The following is a 17,482-nucleotide window of genomic DNA, read 5'->3' on the forward strand; positions in this document are numbered from 1 at the left end:
GGCTGTGTCGCTCGTCTGTCCGCCTCTGCGGTTTGGCCCCCGCGGTGGTGCGGGGAGAGTTGGGCGCCTGCGTCAGGTCCGGTCTGCAGCACCGTGAGCTCCAGCTCTGGTCCGCGGGGCTGCGGCTGAGGGCTGGAGCGGGCGGGGGGGCTCGGGCTGTCCAGAATGACCGCCTGCCTAACAGCCGGCAGGTCCTGGAGGTCCGACCCGGGAGACACCTGGCAGTGCACGCTGAGCGCTCCGAGTGGGGTGGCTGTGTGGAGTGTCGTCCCAGTGGGCCACCCGGGCTGCCCCCAGCTCCAGGGTGAAGCCAAGGCCGGTGAGCCACGGCCCACTCTGTGCTGAGGCTCTGACCGTGGTTGTGCCTCAGGTCAGGAGGGAAGGCGGACAGCGTTTGTCTAGATCTGACCCTGGAGGGTCGGTGGGGGTGTTTCTGAGCTGGGGAGAGCCCCCGGGCGAAGCCACCCTGGAGAGCCAGCCAGGGCCTCCCGCTCCTTCTGTGGGCGAGGGCCGGTGCCCACCTGTCGCATGTACCGTGTCACCTGTGTCTCCCGGCACAGCACTTCTCTCTGAAAGGCGCTCCCCCCTATTTCTTGTGTGCCTCTCCTTACCGTGCTGAGACCAGCACCTGCCCAGAGACCTCCCCACAGGTGCCCGGGACTGGGGCCGGCGCAGAGTGGCTGCCTTGCCTGGCCTCGGAGGGCCCGCCTCCAGGTGAGGAGTTGGCGCCACTGTTGCCAGATGACTCGGGTTGGGTCCAAACGAGCCACCATGAGTTGACCTCACTGGTGCGTGCTTGGAGCACATGGTCCGTCCTGGGGTCCTTCCCCTGCCACTGGCCCCAAAGTAAAACCAGAGACTGGGCGCTGGGCCAGAGACCCCAGGCAAACGTGAGGTCCCTCCTGGCTGGATTCTACACTTAACCTGAGGGAGTCACCTCTTGGGCCCCAGCGTGGGCTTTGGCGACTTCCTGTGAACGAGCTCCGCGCCTGCTAGCTGTGTGACCTCAGGGAACCCCTCCACCCCTCTCCAGCTCAGGGTCCTCATCTGTGAGATGGACAATGACACTACCTTCTGTGTGGGAAGGGGGGGTCACCCAAATGAGGGGGACAATGTAGTGAGGTCCCTTTGGCAGCCTGGAACCCCTGCAGCCTGACAGCTTCGCTTCCAGCTGGCCTGCTGGCGGAGCCCCTGTTCACAGCCTCCTTCGTAACTGCCTAGGAGCCCCGGCTTGGGGCTGGTGTCACCTGTCCCTGGCCCTCCTGATCCATCTCTTTGCTCCCTCACCCCACTGTCTTACCCACGTTTTGAATCTGGAGGGCTGGTGGGTGCCAGGCTCTGTGTCCTGCTGGCTGCCCTCTCTGAGCTCATAGCCGGAGGGGATACCTGGTGGGTGCCAAAGGTTCCTGCAGGTCAGCCGGGCCTCCCAGCCCTGGTGACCTTGCCTCTGGCCTCACTGTTGGGCTGCATGGCCTCCTGGGCTTCCTTGTGCCTGTCCTTGATGGCACAGGGTCCGGGCAGGCTGAGCAGGAGCTAGGTCCTTCCCCTGTCCTGACCCATAAGGAGACGCAGACAGCTGGGTTTGAACATGTAATGGGCTCACGGCGCTGATGTGACCTGGCTTGCACATGGTTCTCCGCAGCCCAGCACATACCCGAGGGCCCGTGTGCTCTAGGCAGCCTGAAGTCAGCCTGGCTGCAGTCTCTGTGCCACCAACTGGTGCCTGAGCGATCTGGGCTACAGCTGGTGAAAGTGTGGGCACCGTCCTCGCAGGGCCTGCAGCCGTCATGGTCACAGTCCAGCGTGCTGAAGCCACAGCCCTCCTGGTCATCCATGCAGCCCAAGGCCAGACGTGTCCCCTACGGGTGTGGGCGGTATGCCCCACAGCCCCTTGCCCCCACGGAGGCTGCGCTGGGCCTCGACATCTGGGACTCCCAGGAACGGCACTTGGGGAGGAGCAGCCTTTCCCAGAGAGTGGAGGCTGACAGGTATGGGCCAGGAAATCGAGGTGTCGGGTACCCACCTTACCCCCTTCCTAGCTTGGACATATCAGCAAAGCAGGATGTGGGGGGGAGGGTGGGCAGGGAGGTGGCCAGGAGAGCCCTAGCTCCCCAGGTGCTCACCTGTGTTCCCTGAGTACAGGCCAAGCCTCAGCTGCTTGTCCTCGTGGAACCTGTCACAGTGGGTCCACAGCGTGGGGTTGTCTGTCCCCCAGGTCCACCGTCAGTTTGGTGAAGGCTGGGCTGGGGGTTCAGGCCCCAGACAGTGCTCACTTACAGGGGTGGGGCGCCCCCTGGCACCCCCACCCCCATCCCTGCAGGGGATCAAAGCTGCAGCCTCAAGGACAAGGCCTGTGCGCCTCACTGCACCTGCCCCATCTCTGCTGAATCGCCGTGCAGCGGCCGTCACGCCAGCTACCTCCCGCACTCACCGCGCCTGGACCGGTCCACACGGGCCTGCCCCTCCTGTTCTAGAGCAGGGCTACTGTCCCTGAAGCACTTTGTATTGAGCAGAAAAACCGAAACCTTATTGTTTTCCTGCTGGTCAATGTAACACAAATTTGCATTGTAATAAATTCAAATTCTCAGAAATAGGGTGAACACTCCCAGTAATTCCCCAGGCCCACGGCTGCCGCCCACAGTTCAGTGTATGTTGTTTTACACCCCACTTTGTGGTCTCCTTTTCTCACTTAACATTGGATCCTGGCACCTGTGTTTGTTCATTGCCTGAATGGATGTTTAGGTTTCTGCCAGCCTCTCCTGACCGTGAACAACACTCCGTGAATACCTCTGTGCCCAGGTGTGAGGTCTGAGGCTGTGCTCTCCAAGGCGAGTGCCAGGCCTGGCCCTTCCCTGCCAACCCTGAGCGGTAACCTCTTGCTTTTACCAAAGTGACACACAAAATACATCCTCGCCCCTCACTCTGCTGGCTGCTCCCCTGGGCAGTGGACACGGCACCAGGGGCTCTGTGGTTGTGCCCGCGGATGAGAGAGCAGTCCCTTCCTGTATGAGAGGTGTGTCAGGAGGGGTCAGGGCCTGGGACGCAGCAGGTCTCTCTGGGTGATGGGAACCAGAGCCCTGCAGGGTCCCGCGATAATCCAGTAGAGCATTTACAGCCACGGTGCTGGCAGACGAGCAGCCACCATCCATCACCTTGGGACACACCTGCCTCAGGCCTTCCTCTTGGACTCCTCGTGTTTGCTGGGCCCTGGCCCACAGCCAGACCCTCAGTTCTTCCCACTGCCCGAAACACCACCTCTCCTCCGTGGGTCCAACGTGGACCTCACCGACCGCCCATGGCTTGCCTTCCCTGCCTTCCTCCAAACCTGGGAGTGGTGCAGGGGCTGTCCCAAGCCCGGTGGGCCCCTCCTCACAGGACCAGAGGTGGGTGCTTCCTTGTGCTTACTCTCTCCCATTCATGGGTCCTCATGGGAAGTGAGGCCTGTGGGGTACAGACCTGTGGGACCAGTCGGGGCTGCCCGTCCTGCACCCACCCTGTCCAGCCCGACTTCAAGGTTCCCATGGCACCGCTGGGACCTGTGGATAGAAGACCCTGGTCAGGGGTGGGCTCAGAAGCCTTGAGAGCCCCCAGCCCACCTCGGGCTAATGAGCTCCATCGGCATGCCAGGCACCATTAGCTGCTTTCAGAGTTATACCAGGCAGCTGGGCCAGGGCCCAGAGAGCAGAGGAGAGCCGCAAGACCCAGCTCAGAGCGGGCAGCCATGCTTCCTTGGGGACAGGCATCATGAGGGAAGAGGCCACCCCATATCCCCACCAGCCAAGCTCTCCTCAGCTTTCTCCATACCTGTCTGCGAATAGCTATGCCACCCTTGGTGCTCTCTGTGGTCTTTCTAGGCCAATCTGAGCTGCGGGTCCCCCACAAGCCTTTTGTCTAGGTAGCTGGGCTCCTCCCGCCTCCTCCCTTCCCACATGGCAGGGTGCAGAGTCTGAGCGGGGCGAGGCAGCCCGAGGGTGTGGACCAGGGGGTGTGTCCCCGGAACACACTTCCCTTTGGCTGGTGCCATCACTGGGCTGGGTTCCACACCTGGGATGGGCTGGTGCCAGCGACCTGTATCGTCTCCTGAGAGGCAGCTGGTGGCAGTAAGTCACCCAGGACTGAAGGCATTGCCACCAGCATCCTACCCCCAGCCCAGGCCCCAGTTGCCCTTCCCCACCGTGGCCCAGGGGAGCACCCCCTCCCTGGTCACTTGACTTTCATTTTCACATATTTCACAAAACAGGAGTTTCCAAAATTAGCTTTTATTTCAGTTTCTAAGGAACAGGTACATGAATGACAGGAAGGACACAGTCCAGCCCGAGGCTCCGCGGCCCAGCTCACGGCCATGGGTTTCACCTGATTTGATCAGACACCGAGTCAACACAGACAAGCAAATGTGGCCCAGACGGGCTGCACGGACGCGTCGTAAACGGACGACCAGGTCAGCTGACTGTGCACAGGGCACTACTGAGGCGGAAGTGCTCTGTGGGGCTGGCCCGACTTCGGGCGCCTGTCTACCACCCCAAAGTGGGCACGCGGGAGGGTGGTAGGCGCCTGCTGGCACACGTGCAAACTGGCGGGCCTTGGCAGACACATGCCCTCTGTCCACCGAGGGTCAGGGAGAGCCCCAGGTCTCCCCCGCAGACGCACAGGAAGCAGGTTTGACCCTCTACTGGCTGGAGGCAGACTGAGGGAGCAGCTGGAGGGGGTCCCACTGCCAAGGCTAAACCTGCCCACACGCTCACCTTCTTGGGACCGTGACCCCCAGGAAAAGACATCCAACCAGATTTAAGGCTAGTATTTCCTGACATTTGCTTCAGTTTGCTAAAGTTAAAATTACCTGAGTAAAAAATTTCAAATATTTTTAAAAGCCAAAAACACAATCTCTGCAGGCAGAGCGGTGCTGGCACACATCCGGGGCCCCAAGCTTGGCCATGGGGCGTTCCGGCCCTCCCAAGCCGTGAGCGGCTGTGGCTGGGTGCTCCTGCCGGAAGGCACAGAGAGGGAGAGGATGGCTGGCTGTGGCCCACCATTCTGCACCTCCTAGGGGCCTCCCCGCTGGAGGCCGGAGGGGCAGCGTACACCTCCAGTCACTGCTGCCTGTGGACTCCAGGAATAGCCCCTGGGGCTGGTGGGGACTGGGAAGCCTGAGCTCAGAGCAGTTAAATAATTTTTTATTTGGGTGGGTTGGGGGAGGGCAGGCGAGACCAGGCCTGGATCCCCACGGGGGCCGCCCCGCGCCCCTCAGCTGCTACGCGGGAGCAGCCACACGTGGCCCTCAGATGCGGTGGCTCCGTGTCCTTCCTACTTGTGTGGCCTGGCGGAGGACGCCCTCTGCAGGCAGTACTGGGCGGCAGGCAGCGACAGGACCAGGCTAGCGGTGCGGCGCCCCATCCAGTAGAGGCCATAACCCAGCAGGCCCAAGAAGACAACCTTCACGGCCAGCCGGGACACTCTGCCGGAGATGGACGGCGGGGGGACGCTGGGGAAGGGAGGGAGAGCTGGGCCTGGCTCGGGGACGTGCTCCCCCAGCCAGGCATGGTCACCCCCTCCCTGCGCCTAGCTCTGTGTTTGGGGGATTTGAGGGACAGGCGGCACTCACGTCATGATCTCCTGGATATTGAGGTCGGTGGTCCAGTTCTTCTCAATGCCAGGGACGTGGCCCATACCCACGACGCCCACCACCACGGAGGGGACGCACTTCCTGGGCTCGGCTGTGGGGGGAGCAACCCATCAGCACCCACCCAGCGGCCACAGGTTCCCAGGGAGCCCCACCCAGCCGGCAGTCACCGTCAGAGGAGCGTGGCAGCTCCAGGCGCCGGGCGGCCTGCCGCAGCATGTAGGTCAGGTAGACGTCGCGCTCCGAGACGATGGTGCGATGCAGGTCGGGGAACTCGCCGATCATCTCCGCCATCATCTGCTCCAGCAGATCCTTCTGCTTGCAGCGCTCCACGTCATCCTTGCTGGGGGCACAAGGGTATGCTGCCAGCCCCGCAGGGATGGCCGCCAGCAGCAGCCTGGTGCTGCGGACTCAGACAGGGCCTTGGCACCCCTTGTGTGGGATCATGGCGGACGGACGGTATGGGAAGGCCCAGCCCAAGGACAGGAGGGACGTGCCGCACGGTGGGCCTCAGCCACGTGTGGGCCGGCACTCTGCGGGTCCGCCCGGGGCAACTGGCCACCACTCCTGGGCTGGGGCTGCCTCCCAGGAGGCTAACAGAGCCCTACCTGATAGGGTCCGACAGGAAACACAAGCCCCAGGCCAGCTTGACCTTCTGCCAAAAGGAGAGCGCTGCGATGGCCCTCTTGAAGGTGACGGGGATGGGCCGGTCGCCCAGGTGGAACTTGCAGAAAGGCACCTTGCTGGCCTATGGCAGAGGCAAGGTTGGCTGGGGGCACCACCGCCCCCAGGGCAGCCCCCCCCCAGGGCAGCTCCCCCCCCCCGCAGGCCCACCTCCTTGAAGGCCTCCCTGAACTCGCCGCCGGGGGCCATGCCCAACTGCTCGGTGATGTGCGCCGACACTTTCAGCAGGAGCATCTGCATGAGGCCAGACATGACCCCGTTCTGCAGGGAGGGGCCTGACTCAGTCGGCTGCCAGCAAGGGCTTGCGGGGACCCCACACCCAGAGACACTGCAAGGCCCCGCCTGGCCCTGTGCACACCCCCGACCTCTTCAGGGCCCCAGTCGGGGACCGGCTGCCTGGCCCCTCCCCTGTGGACGCCCTTCCTCCCCTCGCCCCTTCACCCAGACCCAACTCTTTAGCTCACGTCTCATCGGGGCGCCTGTTGGTGTGGTGGGCTCGGGCCCTGACACAGTGGGGTACCGCTCCAAGCTGGCAGGCCGGCCACTGAGACCACCCCCACCCCCAGTGACCTGCTCAGCAAACCCGGGGTCCTTCGCCATCCGTATTTCCCTACTCTGGGAGCTGAGAAATGAGGGCCTCCCCTCTCCCGTGGCCAGGGTGTGCCGGGCATGGCTGCCCTGACCAGAGGCCTGTGACAAGGGCTGGACGCTCTCGGGGCTTGGGCGCCGCACCTGCCTCACAGCCTGCTGCAACTTCTCCAAGCTGATCTCCTTGGCCTCACGCAGCAGCGTACGCTCATCCATCTTCAGCATGGACACGCGGTACTGGCAGAGCTCCACCACCACCACGTCGGGCTGCACGGCCCGGATTGTCTGCAATGGGCCCGCGGTCACCCTGTGCCCGTGCCTGGCCCAGTCCCCGGGGCCACCCCAGCACCAACACAGTTCCTTTAGTGACTGACAGAGAACGTCTGGCACAGGCTGGCCTGTCCTTGAAGAGGCAGGGTGCACAGGAGGGACCTGGAACCCTCCCGCATGGCACTGCGTCCGGAGGCCGTGGTCCTACCAGGGCTCGGGTGACAGCTCACCTTCACAACGTCCCTCTTGCTGTCGTCGCTGAAGTGGGCTGTGCCCACCACGTATACCCTGCTCCCGTCCTCGGCCACTAACTCGGTCACTGTGCGTGGCAGGTTGGGCCGTTCTCGCCGCCTCTTCAGCTTCATCTCCAGAAGCAGGTTGAAAGCATCCACGTCGGCTGCAAGGACAAAGCCCAGCTTGGGGATGCCGCTTGTGCTGGCAGCTGGGCACGTGGAGCCTCTAGGTTCTCGGGCTTCTAGGTGCCAGGTGGGGGCCGTGCCACACTGTGGAACCCGGACGTGCACGGGGGCACATGATCCCCAACAAGTGCACTGCACACAGGGGGTCCCTCCCAGCCTCGACACGCTGCCACGTACACTCAAAGCCACGGGTCTCCAGTCACTATGACGTGACTGACCAGACCCTTCCCTGAGGGAGCACCTGGGACAAGGGGTGTTGTTCACCCCACTGTGTTCAACAGCCCCCCACAATGTCCCAGGGTGGCCAGGGCCCCCTTCAAACTCAGGAGGTCACCCAGTCTGAGACCCCGCAGCCCGGCCCTCCCGCCCAGCACCAAGCAATCTTGGGGAGACGAACACAGGCTCTGGGGTTCTCCTGAAAGCACCCTGGGCACCACCTCCGAAGCTCCCGATGTCACAACAGGTTCCGTGTCGGCCTGTGGAGGGGAGGGGACTGTCTGAGTTGGGGTGCAGGGCACCCTCTTGTCCTCACAGGCCCTCCCCCCGTTCCTGCGGCTGCTCCAGGAACTTGCAGGCCCTGTGGGCCACTCACCCCCAGGACTACAACCCTCTGTGTGATAATCATCTGTAGGGGGCCCCCCACCCCGGGGAACCCTCCGCCAACCCAGGAATACCACAGGAAAACCACGCGAATCAGCTAGTGACCCACAGAAGCCACCCTGAGGGGAACATCGTCTGCACCCCCTCATGCCTCAGAGCAGCTGGCCCATCCCCTCGGCCCCCACCCCAGCCCAGGCCGGGCCTCTCACCTCCCGAGGTGGCTGCTCCTCCTCTCCCTCCATGGTGGCTCCCGGCACCGCTGAGTGAAGCCTAAGGAAACACAAGTCTGTCCTGACCGGGAGCCCCAGGCCATGCACAGGGCCAGGGTGCGAGGGACTCCGTCAGAAAGTTTGCTCGGTCATCCTGAGTGACCCCTGGGTGGGACCACAGCCTCCCTGCCCCCGACATCACCAGCTCCCACGGTCCTACGTGAGCCGCCTGCCAGCTGTGGGCAGCTGAGGTCCAGGGTCCCCAGGGCCTGGTGTGGCAGGGGTGCGACTCTGGCCATGGGTGACAGGCCAGCTCTGCCACACAGGTCCAGAGCAGTGCTGGGGCACCCGCTCGGCCGTAGCCGTGAGCCTCGGGTCGTCCGCAAGTCGGACTTGCCGCCCCCACGTCCCGGTTACCCAACAGAGGAAGGGGGCGGCCAGGCAGTCCAGCACAGTTCCTTTCTGATTCTGGAACAAAACAAAACTTACAAAACTCCCTAAAAAGAGAACCAAATGGTAGAAGTGAGTCTGTGTATCAAGTGGGCGCTGGACCCCGGGATCATTCCGGGCGTCTTTGGACCTGCAGGAGTCAGGGTGGGTGACGTGGAGGCGCGGGGGACGGCTGCCCGCGCCATTCCAAGCCCAGCTTATGGGAAGAGACGCGAACGTGAAGCGTAGGCACCGTGACAAGGCCAGCTTCTCACACTCTCCCCTCAGAAAGGAGCTCTTCTCCCCCAAGAAAGAAAACCGCCACAGACCACGGTGTCGTCGAGGCCACCAGGGCCAGCGGGCGAGGCTCACAAGTCAGGACATGGTATTCCAGACCCTGGTGTGAGGCGCGTCACTGCCATGGAGTGCCGGCGTCTGTCAGAGCCTTGGGTCCACGTCTGAGTTCAGTCAGAGGACCGGGGTCCCGCTGCCACACAACGGGCAGCGGGGAAGGCCTGGCTCCAGAACCATGTGCCCACCAGAGAAACTGGACAAGTGACTGGAAGTTGTCACACAGGGATGGTTCTCACTTAGTTTTAGTTGCGTGCGGTGCGGTGGTTGTTTCAGAGTCTGTCTCCGTCACACATGAACTGACAGATGAACTGATGCGACCCCTGGGAGCAGCAGCCGCTGTGGGGGACACTCAGACTGGACCCCACAGGGGCCGCACTGCATGCCCAGGCTCACTAGTGCTGCATATTCTCCAAAGCTTTCACGCTAACAAGGGACACAAGTGATAAGCCTGATACCATCACAGGGCCCTTCCTCCTCTCTGCGCTGTGGTCACAGGGCTGCACTGTCCCCTCCATGCCCGGCGTGGCCACCGACCCAACTCACTGCCCGTCTGAGCTGCGGTTTCCTCGCCTGCAGCCGGGAGGAACCGTCTAGGGCAGGCTTTCCCTCTGGTGTGCCCAAACGCCTGGCCTGCTATCCAGGGCCACGGACGAGCCCTGGAGCTGACCGAGAAGGGGGCAGCCCTCCATCCCGAGGCCGGACAGGACTTCAGGAAGAAATGAGGGAGACTCAGGAAGAGGAACTGGCTTGGGGCCACAGGAAGCACTGGGCTCTGGGTGGGAGGTCAGCCAGCCGAAGGGCAGCGTGGCCCTGGGGTCTGGGCCTGGCCTGGGCGGTGCTACAGTCCTCCGACAGGTGTCCCCTGCCCAGGAAGTAGCAGCAGCACTACTGGCACCTGGTCTAAGCTGGACCAGCACACCTGAGCCTCATACCCAGCTCCTTCCGGTTACAGGTGATGCAAGGCAGCCCCGGAAACACAAACAGGAAGCTGTGCCCAGAGCCACAGGGCGGGCGGGGCCCAGGGGTCACAGCTGGGGAACTGGCCCACCTCTCAGGTTCCTGTGCTGGCCCAGAAGGTGCAGCTGGAGAGGACCCTAGTTCACCTCACACGGAAGCAAACGATTCCCACTTCTGAGCAGCACAGACTGCCAAAGGGCAAGAAAAACTGAAGGAAACATGCCGTGCTGACCGGGGAGGTGCTAGCCACAGGGCTGGGCCTGCCTCCCTTGGCCTTGGGGCACTGAGCCTGGCCACCCTCTGAAACCCAGGAGGGAGCCTGTGCCTGCTTTTCCGGGTCCTGGCTCCTCTGGGTGGGGCAGACAAACTGTCTTGCCCACAGCCAGGCCCTGAGCCCTGAGCCCTCTGCAGCCCCTCCCCGAGGCAGGCACTGGCCTGAGGGGTCACGCAGGAAGGCCGCTTTCTTTCTGATGTGACCAGGTCATCACATCCACTAATGCCCTCTAATACTCTGGTTCCCTCACCTGTGGGCAGGGCCCTGGCGATACCCTTGTAGGATGTCACTTCAGTGGGTTCTTAATCTCCACTCCCCGCTCACACGTACGCGTTGTCAAATATTTGTGGCTGGGTCCCATGCCTCCCGAGCAAGGCCACCTGCAGCCAGGGCCTGACCCCACAGACCGCTGGGCCGGCCTCCACACCAGCAGGCGCTGCCCGTGGAGCGTCCATGTCCTTCCCAGTTTCCTGCCACACAAATGTCTGCACTGACCGTCCCAGCAGTTCACACCACTGCAGTGTGGTGCCCCGAGAGCCCTGGCTGGCACCCTCCAGGCGGGATAAACATGCCCCTCCTAAACTGAGGCTGCGGAGCCCGGGACAGAGCAGGAGAACGCTTCTGCCAGAACCCTGTCCTCACACCCCTCCAACCAGCTCTCACTGCCAAGCAGCACTGTCCACGGGGCACGACCTGGGGTAGGTGCTGGTACAGCTGTGGGTGATCCCTCCCGAGCAAGGCCACCTGCAGCCAGTCTGTCTGGCAAACAGGACAGCTGCTTGCCAGCTGCCAGCAACCATGCTGCGGGAGACGGCCACGGGGTTGCCAGATCTCCTACCAGCCACTTAGCACTACGTGGCCTTGGCAGGACACCTGCACCTACGAGGACTCTTAGCTCCTGCCTCCAGGGCCCAGGTTAAAGCAGCCAGCCATCCGCCTGGCCACACACAGCAGGCCCTCTCCAGGCTGCAAAATGCATGCCTCACTTATAGCACTTGGGCCCATGACCGCTAGACCTCTCTGGGCTCGGCTGCTGAGACATGCTCTCCTGTCCCCAGGAGGGAAGGCAGGGGCAGAACCTGCAGGCACGAGAACCAGCGGCCGCATTTCAGGAGACCTTGACACACGAGTTCTCCTCGTCTCTACAGGGACAACACCATTATCTGCTTCAGAAATTGTAATCCTCCATACAGATGACAGCAGCAGAATCACCCATGTACTTCCAGGAAAAGAAACTCCAAGTCTGTAGGATTTCCCAATAGCCTGAGAGGACCGGTCTCATCACATAACCCAGAGAGGGCACAGCTCAAAAGGCAGGAAGAACCCCACTTGCGTTAGGGACACCCTTCCCCCTGCCCCGGCCAGGTGTGTAGCTCTGGGACACAGAGCAGAATTAAGCTGTCCTGTGTCAGTGATGTTATGAGCATTTGAACATGCTTTGCTGAGTGTCTGTTACAGGACAGAACCTGAGGACATCCGTTTAGTGTGAGTGGAAGGCCCTAGGTTTCCACGTGTCCAGCCCAGGCAGCTGTCCCCTCTCCTGGGTCCCAGTGCTATGGACTGAATCATGTCCCCCAAATTCATGTGTGAACACCTGACCCCAGTGTGCCGGTGTTAGGAGGTGGGGCCTCGGGAAGGTCATCAGCTTCAGGTGAGGTCAGGAGGGTGAGGCCCACGATGGGAACGTGCCCCTATGAGAGGAGAAACCAGTGAGCTGGCCCTGTGAGGACGCGGTGAGAAGGCTTCCGCCTGCAAGGCAGGATGCAGGTCTACCAGCAACTAAATAAGCTGGCACCTCAAACGTGGACTTCCAGCCTCCAGAACCGCAAGAAACAGTTTAAGCTGCCACCTGCTATGGCCCCAGAGTAGACTGAGACAGCCATCCTCTCCCTCTCACCCCTCTACAAATTGGCAGTCCAGAAACTGCCTTCCAGACGCCAGCCTGGCGTCCCAGTGCTGGCCAAGGGCTGACCAGCACTGAATGGCTTCCAGAAAAACCTCATCTCCCAATCAACCTACTAGGCCTGGTCAGAAAGCCAAGGGCCCCAAACTGGACAGACCTGCGGGCTGCAGAAAAGACTGGCTGGGAGGCAGCAAGGTGTTGCCCAAAGCCCTGCCCTACCCTGGGCCCCCACACCGTTGGCCCCTGGAGACCCCCCTGGCTCTGCCAGGACCTGCTTTAGGGAGGTGTGGCAAAGTATGGGACCCTGTGGAGGACACATGCCAACTCGCATCTGAGCTGGAGGCCTGAATGGCTCCGTGTCCAGCACACCTGGCTGACCCTCCTGGAACCCCGACACTGCCCATTGCTGGTCCCCACACTGACCACCATCGCAGGCGCTGTGTAGGGGCCCGCTGCCCACCCTGCCCAGCCACCTCAGACACACGTCATTACGGCCATCCTACAAGGCTGCCCGGGCACGGGGTCAGGGCTCCCTCCCCGTCACCCCGCAAGGGGGGCGGCGGCAGCAAAAGGGAGAGAGGCCCGGAGAGCCGAGCAGCACAGGGGCGCAGTGAGCCGGGCGCCTGCACAGCACCCTGTCCAGGGGACCCCGGAAGCCAAGAGGACCACCTGGAAACCAGCCCTTCCCCACGGAGCCCGTCCTGACACCCCAAAGCCAGCGAGCACTGCTGGGCGACTTCCGAGCAGTTCGGAGCGCCCCGGCCAGCGCAGCCTCGACTCCTTCTCTTGGGGTGGTTCCCAGCAAGACGCAGACGCGAACTTGGTGGCCCTGTGCGGCCCCTGAGTTACATCTCGACAGGCTGCTTTCTAGAAACGAGGTGAGTCCAGGCTGTCACCGGCCTCTGAAGTTGGCCGCGACAGGCACGAGTCCTCGGGGCTCCTCCGCCATATGGCAGCCTCGCTCCGCCCGCCCGCGGGCGAGGTCGCCGCCCGCCGACAGGGGCCGGGTCCCCGCGCGACCCCGTCCCGCCGCTCCCCGGCTGGGGACCCCGCCCCCTCCGCGGCCTGGGCCCCTGGGCCCTGGCGACCCTGTCCACCGGCCCCCGCCCCGCGCGCCCTTCCGGCCCCAGGCCCGCACTGGGGCTGGAGGGCCCCGACCCTGACCCCCGACCCTGCGTCCCCGCGCACCGTCCCCGCCCCAGGCCCGTGCCGCGCGGCGTACCGAGGCGGGTGGCGATCCTCAACCGGCCTCCATGCGGCTCGTCGCCCCACCGGACGGGGCGGGCCGGAGCCGCGGGGCGGGGCAGCCGGACGGGCCAGCGGCCGGGCCCGGAGCGCGCGGCATGCCGGGAAGCGCAGTTCCGCGTGCCGTCAGCCGGTCCTGGCGGCGCTCCCGCGGACTACACTTCCCAGGGGGATGCGCGCGAGCACCCGCGGACTACATTTCCCAGAGGGCCGTGCGCGAGAAGCCCCGCCCCGCCCCAGAGACTCCAATCCTAGGACGCCGGCGGTGGCTACGGAAAAGCGAGTTGGAGTCCTCGGCCGGCTGCCTGCGAGGGGCGTCCTTGCGAAGCGCTCTTTATTCTCTTAACCACAACTCCCAGTCGGTAAAATGGGGAGGATGTTAGTACGGTGTTCACAGGGTGGCTTTACGTCCAACGATACAGAACTGTCAATCCTGCACGAAAGGGACAGCCCAGAGTGGGATGCGAGGGGCAGACCTCGGGTCGTAGAGCGCGCCCACGTGGGCTGGACCGACCCTCCCTGGGGGCGCGCGGCCAGCTGCGCAGTGAGGGGGGCGCCAGGACTTCCGCACGCCGGCGCCCCGGCCAGCCCTCGGCGTGGCTGCCGGGCTCACAGGGGCCGCAAGCTTCGGGGCCTCGGGACGGGCGAACCCCGGCGAGCTGGAGCCCTCCGCCCGCTGCCAGCGGAAGGGCCCCGTCCCACGCGGCGCTCGAGCTGGAGCGGCCACCCCACCACGCTGATCCTCGTCCCCATTGGGCCGAGCGGGCGACGGCTGGTGGCCTCGGGACGCGGGGCGGGCGCGGGGGCGTGCGTGGGAGAGGATGCACACCACCTCCGTGGAAAGTCACGGCCGGTCAACCTAGCGGCGGCGGCTCGGGGGCTGGGCAGACGGTGAGTGTGGTGATGGCTTCCTCCAGCCAGCTCCCCAGAAGCTCCTGTCCACTTCCTGGACACAGCCCCTGGCCCAGGTCTCCTCTGACTTCCGTCTGGGCTACTCCTGGTCAGGGGTCAGGACTCCAGGCTCTGCAGAAAAGCTGCTGTGTCCTGCGCTGTCACTGGTCCCTGGCAGCGGGAGGGGCTCCCCTTAGAAAAGGGAGGAGGGGGGGGCTCTACTTCTGTGCTCTCGGATGAGCCCCTCTGGGGCCTCAGTAATGACAGCTCTCCAAGGCCCTCCTCCGAGCCTGGACCACCTGCCAGGCCTGGCTGTGAAGGGGTAGCCCAGCCCACCAGCAGTCGGGTTCCAGGAAGACAGCCTGGGTTTCTGAGGAGCCAGGCTGGCACTGGTGCCTTTTGGGGGTCACAGGTTCCCAGGGTCTGAGTCAGGGTGGACCTGGGGTCTGGCTGATGGAGATAATTCCTCCTGGCCACCACCTCCCTCATACAGCAGCCTGGTCCCCGAGGGGGCTGGCTGGCCTCAGGGTGGTCTCCGTTCTCCTTGGCGAAGGAGGGGCACTTCTGGTGCGTGGGCCTCTGGTCCATGCCCTCTGTCTGGCTCTCACCGTTCACTCTTTTTGTGTCATCATTTCTGCCCTCCTGACCACCTTGGCCACCTTCACAGGACAGCAGTGGCATTCACCAGGTAGTGTGTCACGGTCCACGGTGGGGCCCTTGCACGGGGTCTGGAGCAAGATGAGAGGCCCACGCTGGGCTGGGAAGAAGCCTGGGCTCCAGTCCTGGCTGTGAGGATGGTGCAAGGTGTTCTCCAAGCCTCTCCTGTTCCGAGAGAGGGATGGAGCGCCCCCTCCATCCACCCTGCTGGGGGCTAGAGACGGGTGAGGAAATGATGGGTAGAGGGTTTCAAAGGAGCATTAGCGCACATGGGCGCCCCCCTGCACTGGCCGGGGGCAAAGTGGCATTCCCAGGCACTTCACAGCAAGGTGTTTGCTTCTGCCGGAGGCTGACTCAGGCTCTCCTTTTCGTCAGCAAACCAAGGATCAGCTCACACCAAGGGCATTGTGTTTACTCAAAGGCACATACTTCTTCTGGATAGGCCTTGGCCCTGGGGACAGGCAGGTGGCAGCCTGGCAGTGATTCCACTGGACAGACCGGAGACTCAGCGGCAGATCCCGGAGATCCCGCCGGGATCTGTGTGAACTAGTGCAGCCCGCAGCACGGGAGGAGCGTGCAGGAGAGGGGCTGTCCGCAGTGCGGGGGCAGCACACACCCCGCAGGACTCTGGAGCCGTCTCCATTCTCTGTGGAGCCACCAGTGTACGCAGGATGAGTTGGAGGCCACAATGGGGCAGGGATGGCCATTCAGGGCCCAGCTGGGCTCAACGTACAGATGGGTGGGGGTGGGAGGGTCAGGCAGGCCAAGCGTGACTCCAGCCCCACTCAGCGAGTGGCGGGGCCCGTGGCAAGTGTGTCCACTTGAGGCCGGCATGACTTGGGTTCCCTGGGTGGGTCACGTAGGCCTATACCATCTCGATGGCACCAGGTGCCACTCTGGGACCAAGAAGGATGCTGCCAGGGGCCAGGAGTTCACCTCGCCCTGAAGGACTGCACCCGCCTGCTCAAGTCCTGTGGGCACATGGGTTCCCTCCCATGGATGCTTCACCACTGGAAATGGTTCACCATTCCCCAAGGGGCAGTGGGCTGCGTGGCCTGGGGTGCTGGGCCGTGAGTGTCCTGACTCACGTGAGGGAGCAGGGTGCACAATGGTGCCTTTTCATTTCCTCATGTTCTGGCACCTGGGGCCTCTTGATGGGAGAGACCCCTTCTCCCAGGCTAGCCGGTTCCTAGAGAGAGCAAACAAGTTCAAGTGCAAACCAGCCAGTCCAGAGCCTGTCCCCTTGGTGAGGCCCCTACGTGGGGCCACCAGGTACCCAACAACTAGGGACAGCACCTGTGCCCGGAGCCCGTGACATCATTCACACAGCCCGTCCTCGGTCCTCAGGCTGCCCTCCTGCCTCACGCTCCTTTCTGCAGAAACCACAGCAGAGGCTGCCGCTCCTGCTTTCCCTGGCAGCCTCCTGACCCGCAGCGTGGCCCCCTCTTCTTGAGGACTGAGATTCACAAGCTGTCTTTTCAATGGCCGGTGTGTCCTGACCTGCTGGCCTCACCACACCTGAACAGCAGCACAACCTACATTTCAAACACGTGGGATGGAGCCCCTGCCCGGTCCTCTGGACGACTATCCGACTGTCCACTCCCAGGTCAGCCTGCCCAGCTCCTGGCTGCTCCGGCAGGGGCCTGCAGAGGGCTTCCCAGCCAGGCCAGGCAGGTCCCCACAGAGCACCGCAGTGGCCTCTGATCTCAGCTGAGCCCCCCCTGCGATTCCAGGCCTGTACCTGCCCGCTTTAGCCCCGAGTCTCCGGCTTGCTGCTCTAGCTACCTGACTGGAGAGCGTCCATTCAGACCTTCAGCGTCACCCGTGGGGGCCTGCAGGGAATGTGTCTCCATGGTGCACCCACAAGACTGGCTTGATCCCCACCCGAGTCCTGGGCCTGCTGCTGGGGACCCCTGACTTGGAGCCCCATGATACTACAGAGGGGTACGTCCAGAACACATCGAGGAAACCCCTCTTCTGGGATGGCTTCCTAGGTCCCGCCAGCAATCTGTGTTCTGCTGAGTGTACCCGATAGCCCTGTCCCCAAGCACCTGATAGAGGGGACAGCTTCCTGGGGCTTGTATTTTCATCCCTGCTGAGCCCGGAAGCCCTGGAAGGCCCACTGGAATTCTCCATTAGCCAGAGGCCACAACACGTCAACCAGGAGTGACAACCGTGTGCTCCTGTCTCACTGTGGGCACAGCAGGCCTCCTGGGGCGACCTAGAGGGCAGCAGGGCGCCTCCCGTGGCCCCACCTTTCCCCAGCTCCCCTGAGATGATGGCAGGTCAGGGCTGGGCCTGCCACTGGGTGGGGGCGTCCGAACCCAGGCAGCCTTGGCCACAGCAACGGCCTCCTGCAGGATGGACCACGCAGGACTCAGGCGG

The 17,482-nt window shown here is 63.5% G+C and overlaps 1 protein-coding gene and 1 long non-coding RNA gene across 3 annotated transcripts; one reads left to right on the plus strand and one right to left on the minus strand.

Moving 5' to 3' along the window:
- The first annotated feature begins 74 nt into the window (after positions 1 to 74).
- Positions 75 to 2,588, plus strand: LOC308501767. The gene is made up of 3 exons (XR_013993962.1): positions 75 to 714; positions 1,643 to 1,988; positions 2,216 to 2,588. It is a non-coding gene; the product is annotated as an uncharacterized lncRNA (long non-coding RNA).
- A 1,651-nt stretch (positions 2,589 to 4,239) lies between these two features.
- TRABD (TraB domain containing) lies at positions 4,240 to 13,638 on the minus strand. Of its 2 annotated transcripts, none has more exons than XM_081058197.1 (10): positions 13,527 to 13,638; positions 8,388 to 8,448; positions 7,976 to 8,054; positions 7,390 to 7,556; positions 7,034 to 7,174; positions 6,452 to 6,562; positions 6,226 to 6,365; positions 5,788 to 5,960; positions 5,600 to 5,711; positions 4,240 to 5,479 (listed from the first exon to the last, which is right to left on the minus strand). In XM_081058197.1, exons 2-10 carry the CDS (start codon positions 8,418 to 8,420, stop codon positions 5,302 to 5,304), a joined length of 1,134 nt encoding a protein of 377 aa, XP_080914323.1. In that variant the 5' UTR covers positions 8,421 to 8,448; positions 13,527 to 13,638; the 3' UTR covers positions 4,240 to 5,301. The 2 variants fall into 2 exon arrangements, with proteins under 2 accessions (XP_080914323.1, XP_080914324.1); XM_081058198.1 differs by having other exon boundaries at positions 8,016 to 8,054; positions 13,527 to 13,586.
- Positions 13,639 to 17,482: the final 3,844 nt, after the last annotated feature.

This window comes from Rhinolophus hipposideros, assembly GCF_964194185.1.
Source record: "Rhinolophus hipposideros genome assembly, chromosome: 9".
In the NCBI taxonomy this organism is placed as follows: Eukaryota; Metazoa; Chordata; class Mammalia; order Chiroptera; family Rhinolophidae; genus Rhinolophus; species Rhinolophus hipposideros.

Excerpts from the sequence above, each read along its gene's own strand:
- TRABD (XM_081058197.1), bottom strand. The coding sequence starts at position 8,420 with ATGGAGGGAGAGGAGGAGCAGCCACCTCGGGAG. Across the intron at positions 6,366-6,451 it reads TCAGGGAGGCCTTCAAGGAG|GCCAGCAAGGTGCCTTTCTG; the intron begins GTGGGCCTGCGG and ends CCTCTGCCATAG. Across the intron at positions 5,961-6,225 it reads TTCCTGTCGGACCCTATCAG|CAAGGATGACGTGGAGCGCT; the intron begins GTAGGGCTCTGT and ends TTGTGCCCCCAG.